Here is a 21,857-nt window from a genome sequence, read left to right as displayed (position 1 = left end):
ATGGACTGGACTCTCACACTATTATGTTAGATCCACTATGGACTGGACTCTCACTATTATGTTAGATCCACTATGGACTGGACTCTCACTATTATGCTAGATCCACTATGGACTGGACTCTCACTATTAGGTTAGATCCACTATGGACTGGACTCTCACTATTAGGTTAGATCCACTATGGACTGGACTCTCACTATTATTTTAGATCCACTATGGACTGGACTCTCACTATTATGTTAGATCCACTATGGACTGGACTCTCACTATTATGTTAGATCCACTATGGACTGGACTCTCACTATTACGTTGGATCCACTATGGACTGGACTCTCACTATTACGTTGGATCCACTATGGACTGGACTCTCACTATTATGTTAAATCCACTATGGACTGGACTCTCACTATTATGTTGGATCCACTATGGACTGGACTCTCAGACTATTATGTTAGATCCACTATAGACTGGACTCTCATTATTATGTTAGATCCACTAAGGACTGGACTCTCACTATTATGTTAGATCCACTATGGACTGGACTCTCACTATTATGCTGGATCCACTATGGACTGGACTCTCACTATTATGTTAGATCCACTATGGACTGGACTCTCACAATATTATGTTAAATCCAGTATGGACTGGACTCTCACTATTATGTTAGATCAACTATGGACTGGACTCACACTATTATGTTAGATCCACTATAGACTGGACTCTCACTATTATGTTAGATCCACTATGGACTGGACTCTCACTATTATGTTAGAACCACTATGGACTGGACTCTCACTATTATGTAAGATCCACTATGGACTGGACTCTCACTATTATGTTAGATCCACTATGGACTGGACTCTCATAATATTATGTTAAATCCAGAATGGACTGGACTCTCACTATTATGTTGGATCCACTATGGACTGGACTCTCACTATTATGTTAGATCCACTATGGACTGGACTATCACTATTATGTTGGATCCACTATGGACTGGACTCTCACTATTATGTTGGATCCACTATGGACTGGACTCTCACTATTGCGTTGGATCCACTATGGACTGGACTCTCACTATTATGTTAGATCCACTATGGACTGGACTCTCACTATTATGTTGGATCCACTATGGACTGGACTCTCAGACTATTATGTTAGACCCAATATACACTGGACTCTCATTATTATGTTAGATCCACTATGGACTGGACTCTCACTATTATGTTAGATCCACTATGGACTGGACTCTCACAATATTATGTTAAATCCAGTATGGACTGGGCTCTCACTATTATGTTAGATCCACTATGGACTGGACTCTCACAATTATGTTAGATCCACTATGGACTGGACTCTCACTATTATGTTAGATCCACTATGGACTGGACTCTCACTATTATGTTAGATCCACTATGGACTGGACTCTCACACTATTATGTTAGATCCACTATGGAATGGACTGTCACACTATTATGTTAGATCCACTATGGACTGGACTCTCACACTATTATGTTAGATCCACTATGGACTGGACTCTCACAATTATGTTAGATCCACTATGGACTGGACTCTCACTATTATGTTAGATCCACTATGGACTGGACTCTCACATTATTATGTTAGATCCACTATGGAATGGACTGTCACACTATTATGTTAGATCCACTATGGACTGGACTCTCACACTATTATGTTAGATCCACTATGGAATGGACTGTCACACTATTATGTTAGATCCACTCTGGACTGTCACTGGACTCTCACACTATTGAGCTAAAATTTGCAAAAAATAACAAAGTTTCTCAGTGTGAACATGAAATATCCTGTATTTGCAGTCCATTCAATTGAATATAAGTTAAAGAGGATTTCCAAATCATTGTATTCTCTTTTTTTGTTTTGACAACTTCATTGCTTTTGGGGTTTGTAACAAACCTACGAACAGCCGACCAATCACAGCCTTGAGGGTCTGAAGTTGGCCACGTGAAGCTGTGGTAAAAATGAGTGAATGCAAGGTCTCTGAAGGACAGCCTTGCATGTTTATGTTGCAGCGTGGCTTCTTATGAGTGGAGAGTGGTCTTGTCTTGTCGCCAGCACATCCGTGTTTACCTGAGCATGCTCATTAGGGATGGAGTCCAGCAGGCTGTCCAAGTCGTCTCCAATCACCAGACAGTCGTCCAAAGTGTCCAGGCTTGCGGCCGCTCCGTTATTTATTTTGACAGGAAGCTCCGCTTGAGGCATGCTGGGTAAACGGACTGAGGAAACGAACACATGGAATCTGATTCAGTGTTCTGTTCAGTTTCAAGAAGATGTGCACGAAAATGAAGAAAAGGGTTCTGTGATGTTGATCCTCACCTGCCGCAGGTCCACTCAAAGACTTCATGTTGTTAGCAGCCACCTAAGTACGGTGCACATAAAAAGGAGAACGTCTCACAGTCAGTATATTTATCTTATAAGAGAAGAACAACAAGTTATTCTGACAAATTGTAAACATTAAATTATAGGGCTGGGCGATAAAACGACAACATTGTTTCGTGATGGGCACGTAATCTGTAGGGATGTGACGTGTTCTGTCTTTGTTTGTTGAACGTATTAAGAACATACAATGTATTGCCAAAAGTATGGTCTCCACCTATCCAAATGATGACAATCAGGTGTCCTAATCACTTGGCACAGCCATAGGTGTGTCAAATGAAGGACTTAGGCATGGAGACTGTTTCTACAAACATTTGTAATTGAAAGAGCCGCTTTCAGTGATTTCCAGCGTAGAACTGTCATAGGATGCCACCTGTTCAACAAATCCAGTCCGGAAATTGCCTCGCTCCTACAAATTTCTAAAGTCAACTGTCGGCTTTATTGTAAGAAAATGAAAGAGTTTGGGAACAACAGCAACTCAGCCACCGAGGGGTAGGCCACGTAAACTGACAGAGGTCAGCATGGTGCAAATACTTTCTGCACTGTCAGTTGCTACGGAGCTCCAAACTTCATGTGACCTTCCAATTAGCCCACGCACAGTACGCAGAGAGTTTCATGGAATGGGTTTCCATGGCCGAGCCACTGAATCTAAGCCATACATTACCAAGTCCAATGCAAAACGTGGGATGCAGTGGTGTAAAGCACGTCGCCACTGGACCTTAGAGCAGTGGAGATGCCTTCTCTGGAGTTATGAATCACGCTTTTCCATCTGGCAATCTGATGGACCAGTCTGGGTTTGGAGGTTGCCAGGAGAACGCTACTTTTCCGACTGCATTGTGCTGAGTGTGAAATTTGGTGGAGGAGGAATTATGGTGTGGGGTTGTTTATCCAGGAGTTGGGCTTGGCCCCTTAGTTCCAGTGAAAGGAACTTTGAATGCTCCAGGATACCAAAACATTTTGGACAATTCCATGCCCCCAACTTTGTGGGAACAGATTGGAGAGGACCCCTACCTTTTCCAACATGACTGTGCACCAGTGCACAAAGCAAGGTCCATAAAGATATGGATGACAGAGTCTGGTGTGGATGAATTTGACTGGCCTGCACAGAGTCCTGACCTGAACTTGATAGAACACCTTTGGGATGAATTAGAACGGAGACTGAGAGCCAGGCCTTCTCCACCAACATCAGTGTGTGACTTTACCAATGCGCTACTCAGCAACCTTGTGGACAGCCTTTCCAGAAGAGTTGAAAGGTGGACCGACATCATATGTGAGTCAAGGCAGATGGCCAAATGCTTTTGGCTATATAGTGTATGTAAGACCAGTGTTTACGTTTACTTTGGTATTCAACAGTGAGGTGCACTTCCTCTTTTACACAGTGGGGGCAGCATTGCCCCAATCAGCAGTGCTCAAGCATTTCTTTTTTAAGCTCTTATTGTTAAGCGGAGTCAGTATTTGGCCCCCTTTTCTTCAGCCTCTATATGAATGATTTGCCCACTCTTTGTCCTGAAGTTGAATGCTTCATGAATGCTTTTCTTCCTCCATAGTCACACCGAAGACATTGTTGCTGCTAAACTCACTAAAACAATGTCCTATGTTACAACTTGCTTGCAGAAACCTTTCTTAAACTGTAGTCATGTACGTACCTAAGTACCATCTGACCCCAACATACATATTCATGGAAAAACAATAAAAATTGTCAGCCAATATAAATATACTGGGTTGGTAATAGATTCAGAGCTTTCCTTTTAAAGTCCACATTGGCAATTTCTGTCAAATAATAAAGTTTAATCTGGCAAATTTTCGTGCAATTGGAAATGAAATGTCAACCAAAGCTGCAAATTTGTGTTTGCGTTCGATGATTTTTCCGCCACTTCAACTATTGCCTTACTAGCTGGTCTCAGGCTGCTAAGGGTTCAACAAAAACATTGGACATCTTGTCCAAACAAGCAAGTAAAGTTACGGATAAAAAAATACCTAGGCATTATCAACTGTCATTGTAAAAAAACATACAGTATTTGGAAAGACTTCACATTTGCAGACTTCAAAGTGAGCTCTAAAGTTCTGCATGAGCAAAGTTCGCCAGCCAAAGAAAGACTGGAGGCTCTGTCAGAGGTGACTGTTAAATTCCTCTGCACTTTCAGTAAAAGGGCCTGCTAAGTAAGGAGTGCAAATGTGTGGAAGTCTGACCTGAGGAGGTTAAACTGCTCACAACTTACAAAGCCTTCACAAAAAAATGGAAAATATGGCTTATCAACACCTAGAGCTGCCAGCACTAAAAGATGAGCCTGTTTTGATGGTATTAGGGACCGAATGTTACTTTGGGACAGAGGACCCTATTGTATTTCTAAGGTTTTATTATCATTGTACCGCCGCCTCTTTGAGCTGTGATTTGACCCCCTTAACATTCTTCACCAAATTTTACACACACATCAGGACTGGCGAAAATTGCCATCTAATTAAAAAAAACAAACCCCAAAACTCAAATTTGCGCTGTTGCGCCCCCTAGGAAAAAACACAGACAAAACTGCTTGTAACTTCCGTTAGGAATGTCGCAGAGACATGAAACGAAAACATCTATGTAGGTATGACTTAGACCTAGATTTCATAAAATAACATCCATCAGCAAAAATCAATAGGAAGTTGGCAAAAACCCTTTCAAAACAAAAGTTTCCTAAAAAAAATAAATTTTTGCCTCTTTGAGCTGTAATTTGACCCCCTCATAATGCTTCAAAACTCACCAAACTGGACACACACACATCAGGACTGGCGAAAATTGCAATCTAATAAAAAAAACAAACCCCAAAACTCAAAATTGCCCTCTAGTGACTAGACAAAACTGCTTGTAACAAAAACCTCTATGTAGGTCTCACTTACACCTACATTTCATTCCCCTAGAGGGGGGGGGGTTGCCCACATCTGAGGTCCTCTCCAAGGTTTCTCATAGTCAGCATTGTCACTGGCGTCCCACTGAATGTGAATTCTCCCTGCCCACTGGGTGTGAGTTTTCCTTGCCCTTTTGTGGGTTCTTCCGAGGATATTGTAGTCGTAATGATTTGTGCAGTCCTTTGAGACATTTGTGATTTGGGGCTATATAAATAAACATTGATTGATTGATTCATTCATTTACATCCTTCAGCAAAAATCAACAGGAAGTTGACAATTACCCCTTCAAAACAAATGTTTTGTAAAAACACCTCACCTTTTTTCAAACATTATCTCCTCTGAGCACATTTGTTGTGTCAGCTTCAAACTCACACAGTGAACCCTTCAGATTAAAAGTTGCGAAAAGAGTTTTAATAACTGCTCCGGTTATGATTTTACAAGCCTTCAAAGAACTTCTGCGCTAATGCTGCTGCGCTGATTCCGTCTCAAGATGGCCGCTTAAAAGCCGGAAGCACCAGCGTGACCACACAATGCAGAGAAGGTAGGTACTGTGCGGGTAAAGATATGTTGACTGGGTGAAAGAAGGAGGCAACAGTTTGACTCCAGGATAAAAAAAATGTAGGTAATGTGCAGGTAAATATAGGTTATCTGGATGTTGGCAGGAAGCACCAGCCTGTATGGGTGACAGAAAGAAGCACCAGTGTGACCCCAGGATGCAGGGAAGGTAAGTAATGTGGAGGTAAAGATATGTTGAATGGGTAAAGGCAGGAAACACCAGCAAAAGTCGGTCCCGTCCATCGCTGCTTGTAGATTTAATGTTGTATTTAATTTTTTTATCATATTGTATATGTATTGTGTGCTTTTTTTGTTGTTGCTTTTTCTCTCTTTCTTTTCTTTTTCTTTTCAAATTGTAATTTCCCTGCCTTTTTTACATCATGGCCAGGGGACTACAGATGACAACTAGCCCTCTGGCTAATTCTGCCATGTGTAGTCATGTGTTTTATGAAATTGCATTGTCCCCTTTGAAACAAAATCATCTGATCTAATCTAAAGTGTTCAACGTAATTTGACTAATTTTGTTGTGTTTTCCATGCTTGTGTTGACATTTCCCTCTCTGTCATGATAGCTAAAATATTATAAATCACAGAAAGTTACATTTGAAATAAAAAATCCTTATATTTCAGATATTTTTGTCCTGGTCCTTATTTTCCAAAGTCATAAAATATGAATAATTTCAAGATATCGACTGATAACAGTTTTCAGCCATTATGGCCCAACCCTACTACATACAGTATGACATTTGCTCACATAGGCCTTTCGTTTTTTCAGTCCCAGGTGGTTGGCAAGTTCCTCTGCAAGTTCCTTCACGTGTTTGTCCTGTGAATTCAAGTAATGCCCATTCCAGTCAAGTCATGATCACACTGCTTGAGAAAACACACCCAAATGAACAATTTTTTTTTTTTTTTCTTGTGCAAAACCTTCAAACCAATCATCATATCCCATTTGTCTTGGCAGAAAAGCCGTTTTTCGTCACTTTTCATCGACTTTACCTGATGTGTGGTGAGTACACTTGCCAACTTTGAGACCTCCGATTTCGGGAGGTGGGGGATGGTGTGTGGGGGAGGGGCGTGGTTGAGGGTAGGGCGGGTGCGTGGTTGGGGGCGTGGTTAAGAAGGGAGGAGTATATTTACAGCTAGAATTTACCAAGTATTTCATATATATATACATATATATATATATATATATATATATACACATATACATATATATATATACATTTTTTCCATCCATTTTCTACCGCTTATTCCCTTTTGGGGTCGCGGGGGGCGCTGGCGCCTATCTCAGCTACAACCGGGCAGAAGGCAGGGTACACCCTGGACAAGTCGCCACCTCATCGCAGGGCCAACACAGGTAGACAGACAACATTCACACTCACACACTAGGGACCATTTAGTGTTGCCAATCAACCTATCCCCAGGTGCATGTCTTTGGAGGTGGGAGGAAGCCGGAGTACCCGGAGGGAACCCACGCATTCACGGGGAGAACATGCAAACTTCACACAGAAAGATCCCGAGCCTGGGATTGAACCCAGGACTGCAGGACCTTCGTATTGTGGGGCAGACACACTAACCCCTCTACCACCGTATATACACATATATACATATATATAAGAAATACTTGACTTTCAGTGAATTATAGCTATATATATATATATATATGTATATATATATATATATATATATATATATATATATATATATATATATATATATATATTAGAGATGCGCGGTTTGCGATCTCATCCGCGGATAAACCGCGGGTCGGGCAGGTGACATGACGAAAAAATTGACTTTAAATAGATTTGGGTGGGTGGCGGTTGAACCATTTGGAAATATATGATATACATGGTCAGAGATAGATAACTTTTACCGTTCAAAGAGCCATTTTGGAGCCGTGTCACAAAGCGAAGAAGACATTAGTTGGCGTGAATATTCTCAAGAATGTCTGCCGGCAGTCACCCAGTTAATAAGAATTGGGGCGTGCTATGAAGCCTTTGCCTTTGATGCCTTTTACAACATGTATAATATACTTGCAAGTCCAGAAATATGTTGTGTGTGGCTTCCACTGACTCACGCACACGACTGCAAGGCATACCGGGTGATACAGAGTACACTAATGGTTGTGATATAAACAATTTTGACACTCTTACTAATATGCGCCACGCTGTGAAGCCACAACAAACAAGAATGACAAACACATTTCGGGAGAACATCCTCACAGTAACACAACATAAACGTAACACAACAAATACCCCGAATCCGTTGCATCCATGACACTTACTGAGTAACTTTAACCCCCCCCACCCCCCGTGAGTCGGTAAGGTGGGCGGGGTTGGGAGCGCGGGGGTGTAAAGTTACTCAGTAATTGTCAAGGATGCAAAGGATTCTGGGTATTTGTTGTGTTGCGTTTATGCTGTGTTACTGTGAGGATGTTCTCCCGAAATGTGTTTGTCATTCTTGTTTGGTGTGGCTTCACAGCGTGGCGCATATTAGTAAGAGTGTTAAAATTGTTTATATCACAACCATTAGTGTACTCTGTATCACCCAGTATGCCCTTCAATCTTGTACGTGTGTTTGTGTAAGTTTCATACAGCATGTTGCTGGACTGGCAAACGGTTCGTACATGTTGTTGAAGGTGTCAAAGGCAACGGCTTCACAGCACGCCCTTATTCCTGTTATCTGAATGATCACCATCGGATATTCGCGAGAACGTTAGCGGCTCCCATTGCCTTCTTTACTTTGTGACACGGGTCAAACTAGCTCTTTTAGTGGTAAAGGTCGCCAACTCCGGATATACAACAACGGGCGGGTGGCAGGCGATTGCAGTTCTGATAAAATGTTGGTTCGGGTGGATGGCGGGTGGATGATGACTTTAGTGATGCGGTTGCGGATGATATGATTGCCTATTCACGCATCTCTAATATATATATACATATATATATATATATATAATTAAAAAAAATATATATATAGCTAGAATTCACTGAAAGTCAAGTATTTCTTTATATATATATATATATATATATATATATATATATATATATATATATATATATATATATATATATATATAAGAGAAATACTTTAATTTCAGTGTTCATTTATTTACACATATAAACACACATAACACTCATCTACTCATTGTTGAGTTAAGGGTTGAATTGTCCATCCTTGTTCTATTATCCGTCACTATTTCTTTAATCATGCTGAAAACCCTCTCTGATGATGCGTTGCTGTGTGGCACGCACAAAAGTGCTTTGATCAAATGCACTAGAGTCTGGAATCTTCCATCTTTCCCTAGCATGACCCAAAACGTGCAGTAGATGGCAGTATTGTCTTGTTTAAGAGTGTCACAACATTGCTGTTTACGAAAACGTGACTGCTGTTGTTTTGTGTTGTTACTGCGCTGGGAGGACGTTAATGAAACTGCCTAACAATAAACCCACATAAGAAACTAAAAACTCGCCCTCGATCATTCTACAGTTATAACGTCATTGGGCAGGCACGCTGTTTATATTGTGGGAAAGCGGACGTGAAAACAGGCTGTCGACACATCACTCAGGTCCGCATGGGGCTGGAGGGGGCGTGGCCTCCAGCTCCGCCTGAATTTCGAGAGATTTTCGGGAGAAAATTTGTCCCAGGAGGTTTTCGGGAGAGGCGCTGAATTTCGGGAGTCTCCCGGAAAATCCGGGAGGGTTGGCAAGTATGGTGGTGAGCATGCAGGCACCGCTGGGGTCGTACACCTTTACCTGATGTGTGGTGAGCATGCAGGCAGTTGTGCAGTCATACGCCTCCTTGTGCTTGCCAAGCTGCTTCAAACAGAGCGCCTTCAAGTAGCGCGCCCGCTGTTTCTCTTCACAAACTTCCAGGGCTTTGTCACAGTCCTTCACTCCTTCATTGTATTGCCTCTGCGTCAAACCAGACAAACAAAAAAAAAACACATTCAAGTCATACTTCTGGATTAGAAATCCCACACAGTGACGTGTTTCAACCATGTCATTCTTGAGTGTTTTGATGATTGGAGCTTATGGCCAATAAAAACATCTCAACATGAGAAAAATGCTCAAAAATTTCAATATCGAAAACCACACACTGGCTCCAGTCAGCAAATTAACAGCAAAAATACATTTTGATCATGACTGTACTAAATCTGGGAATTTTGGGAAAGGGAATTTATGGGAAGTGCAGTGTGGGTGGATGCTTGAAAGGTCGGAATCAGGTTTAAAAATTATGCAAAATTTTGAGAATTTAAGGCAGGCCTAGGCAATTATTTTGACTCGGGGGCCACATTTAGAGAAAACAATGTGTCTGAAGGCCGGTATATCTGTCGATGTGTGTGTGTGTGTGTGTATATATATGTATACACACCGTATTTTTCGGACTATAAGTCGCAGTTTTTTTCATAGTTTGTCCAGGAGTGCGACTTATACTCAGGAGCGACTTATGTGTGAAATTATTAACACATTACCGTAAAATATCAAATAATATTATTTATCTCATTCACGTAAGAGACTAGACGTATAAGATTTCATGGGATTTAGCGATTAGGAGTGATAGATTGTTTGGTAAAGGTATAGCATGTTCTATATGTTACAGTTATTTGAATGACTCTTACCATAATATGTTAGGTTAACATAGCAGGCACCTTCTCTGTTGGTTTTTATGCCTCAGTGCGACTTATATATCTTTTTTTCCTTCTTTATTATGCATTTTCGGCCAGTGCGACTTATACACTGAAAAATACAATATATATGCATATACACATAGATAGATATACCGGCTACATACATACATACACATATATATATATATATATATATATATATATATATATATATATATATATATATATATATATATATATATATATATGTATATATACATATGTATATACAGTATATATATACTGGCAACCTAACCGTTAAGCTAAAAAGCAAACTGGCCGGCACTCATAAAACGGCAATGAAAATCGTAGGGAGGAAAGAATATGAGCCTATACAGAGCATCTATGAGTGGGCAGTTAGGAAAAAAGCTAAGAAAATGATTTCCAATTCACAACACCCACTCTTCAATCAATCAATGTTTACTTATATAGCCCTAAATCACTAGTGTCTCAAAGGGCTGCACAAACCACTACGACATCCACGGTAGGCCCACATAAGGGCAAGGAAAACTCACACCCAGTGGGACATCGGTGACAATAATGACCCAGTGGGACGTCGGTGACAATGATGACTATGAGAACATGATACTGTGAAAGATCAATCCATAATGGATCCAACACAGTCGCGAGAGTCCAGTCCAGAGCGGATCCAACACAGCAGCGAGAGTCCCGTTCACAGCGGAGCCAGCAGTAAACCATCCCAAGAGGAGGCTGATCAGCAGCGCAGAGATGTCCCCAGCCGATACACAGGCGAGCAGTACATGGCCACCGGATCGGAACGGACTCCCTCCACAAAGGAGAGTGGGATGAATATGGAACCCTGCCATCAATAATGATAATTATTATTATAAAAATAACAATAACTGGATAATATTTTGGTGTAGAATCTTATTGTGCATGTAAGAATGCTTGGACATTCAAACAATAATAATAATAATGACAATAATAAATAGATGATATTTTGGTGTACAATCTTATGGACATTCACAAAATAATAATAATAATTATTATTATTATAAAAATAACAACTGGATAATATTTTGGTGTAGAATCTTACTGTGCGTGTAAGAATGCTTGAAGATTAAAACAATAATAATAAGAAGAAGAATAATTGATGATATTTTTGTGTAGAATCTTATGGACATTCACACAATAATAATAATAATAATAATAATAAAAACAACAATAAATAGATGATATTTTGTTGTAGAATCTTACATGTGAGAATGCTTGGACATTCAAACAATAATAATAATAATAACAACAATAATAATAATAATAACGATAATAAATAGATAATATTTTGGTGTAGAATCTTATGGACATACACACAATAATAATAATAATAATAATAACAACAATAAATAGATAATCTTTTGGTGTAGAATGTTACATGTGAGAATGCTTGGACATTCAAACAATAATAATAATAATTATAATAATAATAATCATAATAATAGTGTGTGAATGAGAGTGTGAATGTTGTCTGTCTATCTGTGTTGGCCCTGCGATGAGGTGGCGACTTGTCCAGGGTGTACCCCGCCTTCCGCCCGATTGTAGCTGAGATAGGCGTCAGCGCCCCCCGCGACCCCGAAAGGGAATAAGCGGTAGAAAATGGATGGATGGATGGATATTAATAACGATAATAAATAGATAATATTTTAGTTTAGAATCTTATGGACATTTACACAATAATAATAATAATAATAATAATTGTAACTGTTGCGACTAATATTTATAATTTGTTTGATTTCTCTAAAAACAGAATAAGTTAAGTTCATAAAAGGGAATTTAAATCCAAATGTATAAAAGTTCATAAGAAGGGATTATTTAAGTTACTATGGTTAAAAATATAATTTCATGCCTTTTTGTTGGGTTTGTGGGCATGCGTTTGTTTTGAAGTGTCTCGATTGATCTGTGAACGGATATAAGGAAGCTACTTCCGGGTATGAGTAACAAGGACTAAAAAGTGTCACAAGGACTTTCAGCGTTTGGGCTATAAGAGCCAGAAGATCACAATTTCCTCCTAAAGGAAGCATGCAGGCCAACGAGGTATTTGTCATTTCTGTTTGTATTTTACTTCGGTAAAATGTTTGCGCCACATGCTGTGCATGTTATTTTTACCTTTGTAACGTGCTTTATTTTATTAACAGTTTTCACGGTGAATTGAAGGGAAAGGAAGCCTTCAATAAATCAGTCAAAGAAAGCCATTGTGTCAGTGCTATTTGGAGGAAGTAACAATAATAATAACAATAAATAGATAATATTTTGGTGTAGAATCTTACGTGTGACAATGCTTGGACATTCACACAATAATAAAAATAATAATAATAATAAATAGATGATATTTTGGTGTGGAATTCCACACGTGTGAATGCTTGCACATACACAATAATACTCATTATAATAATAATAAATAGATGATATTTTGGTGTAGAATCCCACATGTATGATGAATGCTTGGACATACAAAATAATTATAATAATAAATAGTTGATATTTTTATGTAGAATCCCACATGTGTGAATGCCTGGACATACACAATAATAATAATATAAATGTCAATAATAAATAGATGATATTTTGGTGTACAATCTTATGGACAATCACAAAGTAATAAAAATAAAAATAATAATTATAGAAATAACAATAAGTGGATAATATTTTGGTGTAGAATCTTCTGTGTGAGAATGCTTGGACATTCACACAATAATAATAATAAATAAATGCTATTTTGGTGTGAAATCCCACATGTGTGAATGCTTGTACAGATAGATAGTACTTTGTTGATTACTTCAGGAGAGTTCCCTCAGGAAAATTAAAATACACAATAATAAAAATAAATTGATGATATTTTGGTGTAGAATCCCACATGTGTGACTGCTTGGACATACAAAATAATTATAATAAAAACAAATAGATTATATTTTGGTGTAGAATCCCACGCGTGAATGCTTGGACATACACAACAATAATAATAACAATAAATAGATGATATTTTGGTGTAGAATCCCACATGTGCGAATGCTTGGACATACACAACAATGATAATAAATTGTGAAGTGAAGTGAATTACATTTATATAGCGCTTTACTCTAGTGACTCAAAGCGCTTTACATAGTGATACATGACCACATCACACCAACTCTCAAATCCCTTCACTGGCTTCCTGTTCCATCCAGGATTGAATTAAAAATCTCGCTACTAACTAACCAGTGCCTCCATGGAAATGCCCCCCTCTACCTCAAGGAACTGCTCACCCCCAAATCCTCCACACGACACCTCCGCTCCATACAGGCTAACCTCCTCCAACCTCCACGGACAAAGCTTCGAACAATGGGAGACCGGGCTTTCTGCTCCGCTGCTCCCAGTCTGTGGAACGCTCTCCTTGACCACCTGAGGGCACCTCAGACTGTGGATGCTTTTAAAAAAGGCTTAAAAACCCATCTTTTTAAAAAAGCCTTTATATAGACATGCATGCTGGTTGTAGCCTTTGGGCTGTTTCTAGTTTTATATTTTATTTATTTTTATTAATACTATTTTTTACACTCTGGCACTTTGAGGTTGTTTACTCAACGTAAAGTGCTTTTTTTACAAATAAAATGTATTATTATTATTATTATTATTGATACCCAATATCTAAGTTACAGTGTGGGTGGCACCGGAAGCAAGTGGGTAAAGTGTCTTGCCCAAGGACACGACGGCAGTAACTAGGATTGCAGAAGCGGGAATCAAACCTGCAACATTCAATTTGCTGGCACAGCCACTTTACCAACCAAGCTATACCTCAAGCTATAAAATGGATGATATTTTGGTGTAAAATCTCGCATGCTTGGACAATGAAAGGTACAAGCTCTAACTGTAACACAGGAGCACATGAAGTCCACTTTACACTTGCCCAATTGTCTGTACCTTTTCTATATTTACTGCCTTGGCCTTTATCTTGTAGAAGAATTTATCGCCACAAGATCCAAAGCGCTTCATCTCACCATGCTGTGGTAGGCGGTGGCCCGGTTGAAGTACAGAGTCCCCAGTAAAGCCTGAGGGATCTGGATTCCTTTTGCCGCGGCGTAGTGGGAAACACTCAAGCCTTCGCTGAACTCCTTCACGGCTTGATTCCCCAAGCCATCTGTGAAGCAGCACTTGCCCTCGTCGAGAAGGTTGCACACCAACTTGACCAGGAAGTCCTAAGGAGAAAAGGTGTGGATGAGGTGAGGAGACGCGAGTACCTAAACTGTTACCAAGTAGACTTTTACAAACCCCGTTTCCATAAGAGTTGGGAAATTGTGTTAGATGTAAATATAAACAGAATACAATGATTTGCAAATCCTTTTCAACCCATATTCAGTTGAATATGCTACAAAGACAACATATTTGATGTTCAAACTCATAAACTTTTTTTTTTGCAAATAATCATTAACTTTAGAATTGGATGCCGGCAACAAGTGACAAAGAAGTTGGGAAAGGTGGCAATAAATACTGATAAAGTTGAGGAATGCTCATCAAACACTTATTGGGAACATCCCACAGGTGTGCAGGCTAATTGGGAACAGGTGGGTGCCATGATTGGGTATAAAAACAGCTTCCCAAAAAATGCTCAGTCTTTCACAAGAAAGGATGGGGCGAGGTACACCCCTTTGTCCACAACTGCGTGAGCAAATAGTCAAACAGTTTATGAACAACGTTTCTCAAAGTGCAATTGCAAGAAATTTAGGGATTTCAACATCTACGCTCCATGATATCATCAAAAGGTTCAGAGAATCTGGAGAAATCATTTCACGTAAGCGGCATGGACGGAAACCAACATTGAGTGACCGTGACCTTCAATCCCTCAGAGGGCACTGTATAAAAAACCGACATCAATCTCTAAAGGATATCACCACATTGGTGATATCCGTTGTGGTGAAGAAGGAGCTGAGCCGGAAGGCAAAGCTCTCACTTTACCGGTCGATCTACGTTCCCATCCTCACCTAAGGTCATAAGCTTTGGGTTATGATGGAAAAGGACAAGATCATGGGTACAAGTGGCCCAAATGAGTTTCCTCCGCCAGGGCTCTCCCTTAGAGATAGGGTGAGAAGCTCTGCCATCCGGGAGGAACTCAAAGTAAAGCCGCTGATCCTCCACATGGAGAGGAGCCAGATGAGGTGGTTTGGGCATCTGGTCAGGATGCCACACAAACACCTCCCTTGGGGCACGTCCGACCGGTAGGAGGCCACGAGGGAGACCCAGGACACGTTGGGAAGACTATGTCTCCCGGCTGGCCGGGGAACATCTCGGGATCCCCCGGAAAGAGCTGGACGAAGTGGCTGGGGAGAGGAAAGTCTGGGCTTCCCTGCTTAGGCTGCTGCCCCCGCGACCCGACCTTGGGTAGGTGGAAGAAGATGGATGGATGGATGAATTGATTTACGTGGACCCCGACTTAAACAAGTTGAAAAATGTATTGGGGTGTCAATTGTACGGAATATGTACTGTACTGTGCAATCTACTAATAAAAGTTTCTATCAAGGAGGGGAAACATGTAACATTTGATTGATAGATTGAAACTTTTATTAGTAGATTGTAGGGCTGGGCGATATATCGATATACACGATATATCGCGGGTTTGTCTGTGCGATATAGAAAATGACTGTATGGTGATATTGGAGTATACCTCCTCACGCAGTTGCTTTTAGCTGCTGGCATTACATGACAGGCTCTCCTCGCTCTTTCCTGTCTCTCCTTCGCAGAGACAAGCGCACCTTCTTACACACGTCACGTCACACGTCACATACGTATACGCCCTCGCCCAGCAGAGAGGTAGCAGCATGGGTAACGTTAGCTGTGATGCTAGCGGAGCCATGCGAGTGGTAATACGAGAGAAAGAAGGTACGGATGAAGGAAGAATGAATTCCCAATAAAAACAGCAGGAGGTCCATCGTCTGGCTGTAGTTTGGCTTCAAGTGGGAATATGTCGAACAGACAACCGTAATTTGTCAAGTGTGGGGCAAAAGCGTTGCTATAAAAAGTAGCATTACTGCTGATATGTAGCATCATTTGAAAAGTCACCTGCTAAAGAATGAAGAGGATTTCATAATGTCCGTAGTAACCTACCACATAGTGAATAACAAATACTATTTGATTTCCTATTACTGTATGCAGCTCATTTATATTTGACACTTAAAATGTCTCTGACAATCTTGCACTTTCTGTTTTGGAAATGACATGAACGTTTGTGCCACTGCTTAATGGCTGTTTAATAAATACAGTTTTGGTCAATTGACTTAATTGGGATTTCCTTCTGTAGATTCCTAAAGTAGTCTTAGCTTGACGCTCCTCTACTTTCTACCTTCACTCCACTTCTTGTGGGAACAACAAAACAAAACTCCAGACGTTCCTCTTCGTGTGTATGGTTTATTTGTGAACTTAATCATTCAAAACGTAAAACAGTCACTATGTGGGAACAAATGAATGACAAAATAAAGAGAGTTTGTTGCACTAAAAGTTAGAAAAAGTAAGAGTAAGAAAAAGTAAGAGTGGGGCGGTATATCTCGGTTGGTAGAGTGGCCGTGCCAGCAACTTGAGGGTTGCGGGTTTGATTCCCGCTTCCGCCATCCTAGTCACTGCCGTTGTGTCCTTGGGCAAGACACTTTACCCACCTGCTCCCAGTGCCACCCACGCTGGTTTAAATGTAACTTGGATATTGGGTTTCACTATGTAAAGCGCTTTGAGTCACTAGAGAAAAGCGCTATATAAATATAATTCACACAAAAAACTGTGTGGCATGATTCCACCGCACCTGACACATTACCCATAACACCTTGCTTCCAAAAAAACACCTGACCACACAGATCCTTCCGTCATATATACAATTAAAACAGTCACGTCACCAAATTATTTAGACAGATGTAATAATTACAAATAAAGTGAGCCTTATAATTACTCTAAGCATTCGATATATACATTTTCTTATCATGCAAATAAAGTAAATAGTCCCCTTTTGGCTGAGTAAACATAATGCACTTTCCATAAAATGTAAATTAACTTAAACAGCATTTAGGTTACCTTCTCTGCATGAAAGTTTAAAAGTAGCATATATTAATGCTTTATGAAGAAGAATGTTTTAATGTAGACATAGAATCATCATACTGCCATGATTATATGCATCAAGTGTTCATTCAAGGCCAAGGCAAAATATAAATAAATGATAAATGGGTTGTACTTGTATAGCGCTTTTCTACCTTCAAGGTACTCAAAGCGCTTTGACACTACTTCCACATTTACCCATTCACACGCACATTCACACACTGATGGAGGGAGCTGCCATGCAAGGCGCCAACCAGCACCCATCAGGAGCAAAGGTGAAGTGTCTTGCTCAGGACAGAACGGACGTGACGAGGTTGGTTCTAGGTGGGATTTGAACCAGTGACCCTCGGGTTGCGCACGGACACTCTCCCCACTGCGCCACGCCGTCCCTATATATATCATATAAAATATGATATATATAGGGACGTTGTCCCTATATATATCATATTTATATCATATATATTATGATATAAAATATCATAATATATATCGTATATCGCGATATGGCCTAAAAATATTGAGATATTAAAGAAGGCCATATAGCCCAGCCCTAGTAGATTGCACAGTTCAGTACATATTCTGTACAATTGACCACTAAATGGTAACACCCCAATAAGTTTTTCAACTTGTTTAAGTCAGGGTCGACGTTTTGATTGATTGAATTGATTGAAACTTTTATTATAGTAGATTGCACAGTACAGTACATATTCCGTACAATTGACCACTAAATGGTAACACCCCAATAAGTTTTTCAACTTGTTTAAGTCGGGGTCCACGTTAATCAATTCATGGTACAAATATATACTATCAGCATAATACAGTCATCACACAGGTTAATCATCATAGTATATACATTGAATTATTTACAATCTGGGGGGTGGGATAAGGAGCTTTGCTTGATATCAGTACTTCAGTCATCAACAATTGCATCAACATTGATGTGGCATAGAAAGAGAATGAGTTAAAGGCCTACTGAAAGCCACTACTACCGACCACGCAGTCTGATAGTTTATATATCAATGATGAAATATTAATATTGCAACACATGTCAATACGGCCTTTTTACTTTGCTAAATTGCAATTTTAAATTTCCCGGGAGTTTCTTGTTGAAAACGTCGCAGAATGATGACGTGTACGCGTGACGTCACGGACTGTTAGGAAGTACTAGCGCTGCGCACACACACAGCTAAAAGTCGTCTGCTTTAACGGCATAATTACACAGTATTTTGGACATCTGTGTTGCTGAATCTTTTGCCATTTGTTCAATTAATATTGGAGAAGTCAAAGTAGAAAGATGGAGTTGGGAAGCTTTAGCCTTTAGCCACACAAACACACGGGGATTCCTTGTTTAAAATTCCCGGAGGTGAAGCTTTACTATGGATCAGAGCGGTCAAGCGAACATGGATCCCGACCAAATGTCAACCGGCAGCTTTCGGTGAGAAAATTGTGGTAAAAAGTCGCCACTTACCGGGGATCAGCTGAGATTGTGCCGTCCATATTGCTGCCGTCGACTTCCATCAGACACTGGCCTCAAGACACCCGTGGACACACCCCTCCAACTATCGGGTACTATTAAACTCACTAAAACACTAGCAACACAATAGAAAGATAAGGGATTTCCCAGAATTATCCTAGTAAATGTGCCTAAAAACATCTGAATCCGTCCCAATGCAATCGCGTTTTTTTTTGTTTTTTTCTAGTCCATCGCTATCAATATCCTCAAACACAAATCTTTCATCCTCGCTGAAATTAATGGGGAAATTGTTGTTTTCTCCGTCCGAATAGCTCTTTTGGTTGGAGGCTCCCATTAAAAACAATGTAAGGATGCGAGGAGCCCTCAGCGGGTGACGTCATCGTCTGCGACTTCCGGTAAAGGCAGGGCTTTTCTGTTAGCGACCAAAAGTTGCGAACTTTATCGTGGATGTTCCCTACTAAATACTTTCAGCAAAAATATGGCAATATTGCAAAATGATCAAGTATGACACAGATTCCAGAAAACACAGAGTGAGATGTTCTACCTCTTGTGCAAAACACAAATGCATAAAATGACTTAACACATTAAATGACGAGTAAAACATTTACAAACACAACAACCGACTTCTAAAACATTAAAACCAAAACACATAAAATGAGTCCGAAGAGATGCACAGTGACATCTAAAACGTAAATTACTCCTAAAACACATAACAAGACTCCTAAAACTCATAATAAGACTCCTAAAACACGTAAAAAAACTCATAAAACACGTAAAAATACTCCTAAAAACATGTAAAAGACTCCTAAAACAAATTTAAAAACAGATCCTAAAACACGTAGAAAACTCATAAAACACGTAAAAATACTCCTAAAAACATGTAAAAAGACTCCTAAGACGAATTTAAAACAGAATGAGGTGTCTGCATCCTTTGTGAGCACATACACTTGGTGGCCTTGTAGGTGAACAGTGAACGTGAATGGAAGACCTGAAGGATAAAATAATTTACGGGTGCGCATCATCAGTAGTGTTCCTCTGGGTCACTGGGTGTTTCGGCCTTTAACACTATACACCCTCTCCAGAGGCGGACAGCTACAGGATAATCAGACCTGAGCTTGCGACCCAAGTCCAATTAGCCATAATAGTCACCTTGTTGGCAGACATATCAGGGGACTATGCATGGCAGGGGCGTCCGGTTCCCTGAGTCAGATTTTGTTCTGCCTGACCGCATACCTCCTGATGCACTAGTTGGGGCACAATTGGGGTCATTCCTCTTCAGCCAGAGCCAGGCTGCTCTTTTCGGCTGCTTTGATTGCTGTACGCAGGCACTGGCCCATGACTCCCAAGTCCTTCAGCAGTTTTGTGGTAGAGGTTCCCACAAAGCCTCTGCACCCAACCTCCACAGGGCGGACTTCAGTATTCCAGCCACGATTTTTAGCTTCCGTAGAATGGACCTGCTATCCCCGTTAAAATAAGAAAATTTCATTTCAGTAGGCCTTTAAGACCTTTGTTAGATTGGAATCTGGGTTTAACGTGGTTTGTGGAGCTCCACCTGGTGTTGTGGTTATGGCGGTCATTTACGTTAAGGAAGTAGTTTGACAAGGAGGTGTAGCAGATTTTATAGACTAGGCTCAGTGCAAGTTGTTTTACTCTGTCCTCCACCCTGAGCCAGCCCACTTTGGAGAAGTGGGTTGTAGTAAGTTGTGATCTGGGGTGGAGGTCTAAAAGTAACCGGACTAGCTTGTTCTGGGATGTTTGGAGTCTAGATTTGAGGGTTTTGAAGGTGCTGAATCAATTCATGGTAACACAAATTGTACCTGGTAGTCTTCAGGGTCTGGAAGAACTAGAGAAGACCTGAAATGGAAAACAGAGATATGTGAAACCATGCAATCGGTGGCCAAGCACTCACTTTGTGTTGAGGATGAAAAGAACTCACCGCATGTGCATCAGAGCTTCGTCTATCGCTCTCCTGCGTCTCTGTCTTAAAGGGTCCATTCTGGGAGAGGAAGACCAAACAGGACACAAAGACTAATAAACACCATTAGCATGCAGCTCTGACACAACATTGTGTGTAAGTTTCTTGTGTTGCAATGACGTCTGTTGTTCAGCAGATAAGACAACAATGGCTGGATTAATTGTGTGTAAGTTTCTTGTGTTGCAATGACGTCTGTTATTCAGCAGAAAAGACAACAATGGCGGGACTAATTGGCACAACTTTAAAGCCACCCACCTTTAGTCCGGAAGTTTAGTGGTCCACTGCTAACTTCACTTTAGAGTCATGGGCGAGGGAGAAAACGAAACCAAAAACTTCTGCCACCTCTGAGAGCCAATTTGGAAAGAAATAATATCGTTGGCCAGCAGTTAAGTTTCGATTTGTCGAAGATGATGACTTGTGCTCTCAGCCCAGATGCTGAATGGGACTTTGTCTTCTTCTGTGGCGGCGACGCGCGCACTGCTGCCCCCTGCTGGAGTGGAGGGGAACCAAAGTTCCCTCCCTTCTCCTTCATTTACGCGCAAACCCCCCCACCCATTTATTCTAACATACGTAAATATATAAATATAAATGTGTGTATGTGAGTAAATACGCGTGCTAAATTCTTCTAAAACCTTTAATCAAATGTTGACAAGCACTTCCGGTAAACAAGCACCGCCCCCCCGGTTTACTTCCGTATTTACATTTAAACTCGGAGCGGTCAAATCTTCGACATGGAGGATGATTAAGAGTACAAAAGCCCTTAAATTAATATCTTTGACATGATTTAGGTAGCCCTTTTTATTTTTATTTTATTTTCATTTTTAT

The 21,857-nt window shown here is 40.4% G+C and overlaps 1 protein-coding gene across 6 annotated transcripts in view; it reads right to left on the bottom strand.

Annotated features, from left to right (window-relative positions):
• The window catches only part of LOC133541251 (zinc finger CCCH domain-containing protein 7B-like), an 83,588-nt gene extending 62,065 nt beyond the window's left edge, over positions 1-21,523 (bottom strand). For 3 of the 6 annotated variants that reach the window (XM_061884527.1, XM_061884528.1, XM_061884529.1), the window contains exons 1-8: positions 21,288-21,522; positions 20,994-21,053; positions 20,875-20,911; positions 14,511-14,708; positions 9,608-9,766; positions 6,607-6,675; positions 2,353-2,395; positions 2,107-2,252 (exon numbers count right to left, since the gene is read on the bottom strand). In XM_061884527.1, coding sequence (XP_061740511.1) covers positions 2,107-2,252; positions 2,353-2,395; positions 6,607-6,675; positions 9,608-9,766; positions 14,511-14,708; positions 20,875-20,911; positions 20,994-21,052 — 711 coding nt within the window. In that variant the 5' untranslated portion in view covers position 21,053; positions 21,288-21,522. Of the gene's footprint in view, positions 1-2,106; positions 2,253-2,352; positions 2,396-6,606; positions 6,676-9,607; positions 9,767-14,510; positions 14,709-19,051; positions 20,301-20,874; positions 20,912-20,993; positions 21,054-21,287 lie in introns of those variants that run through there. The other 3 variants (XM_061884531.1, XM_061884530.1, XM_061884532.1) reach the window with 3 other exon arrangements.
• Positions 21,524-21,857: the final 334 nt, after the last annotated feature.

The sequence above is a fragment of the Nerophis ophidion genome, linkage group LG23 (genome assembly GCF_033978795.1).
Source record: "Nerophis ophidion isolate RoL-2023_Sa linkage group LG23, RoL_Noph_v1.0, whole genome shotgun sequence".
NCBI classification, from domain to species: Eukaryota; Metazoa; Chordata; class Actinopteri; order Syngnathiformes; family Syngnathidae; genus Nerophis; species Nerophis ophidion.
The sequence above is the reverse complement of the archived record's forward strand: the minus strand, read 5'-3'. Positions and strand labels throughout refer to the sequence as shown.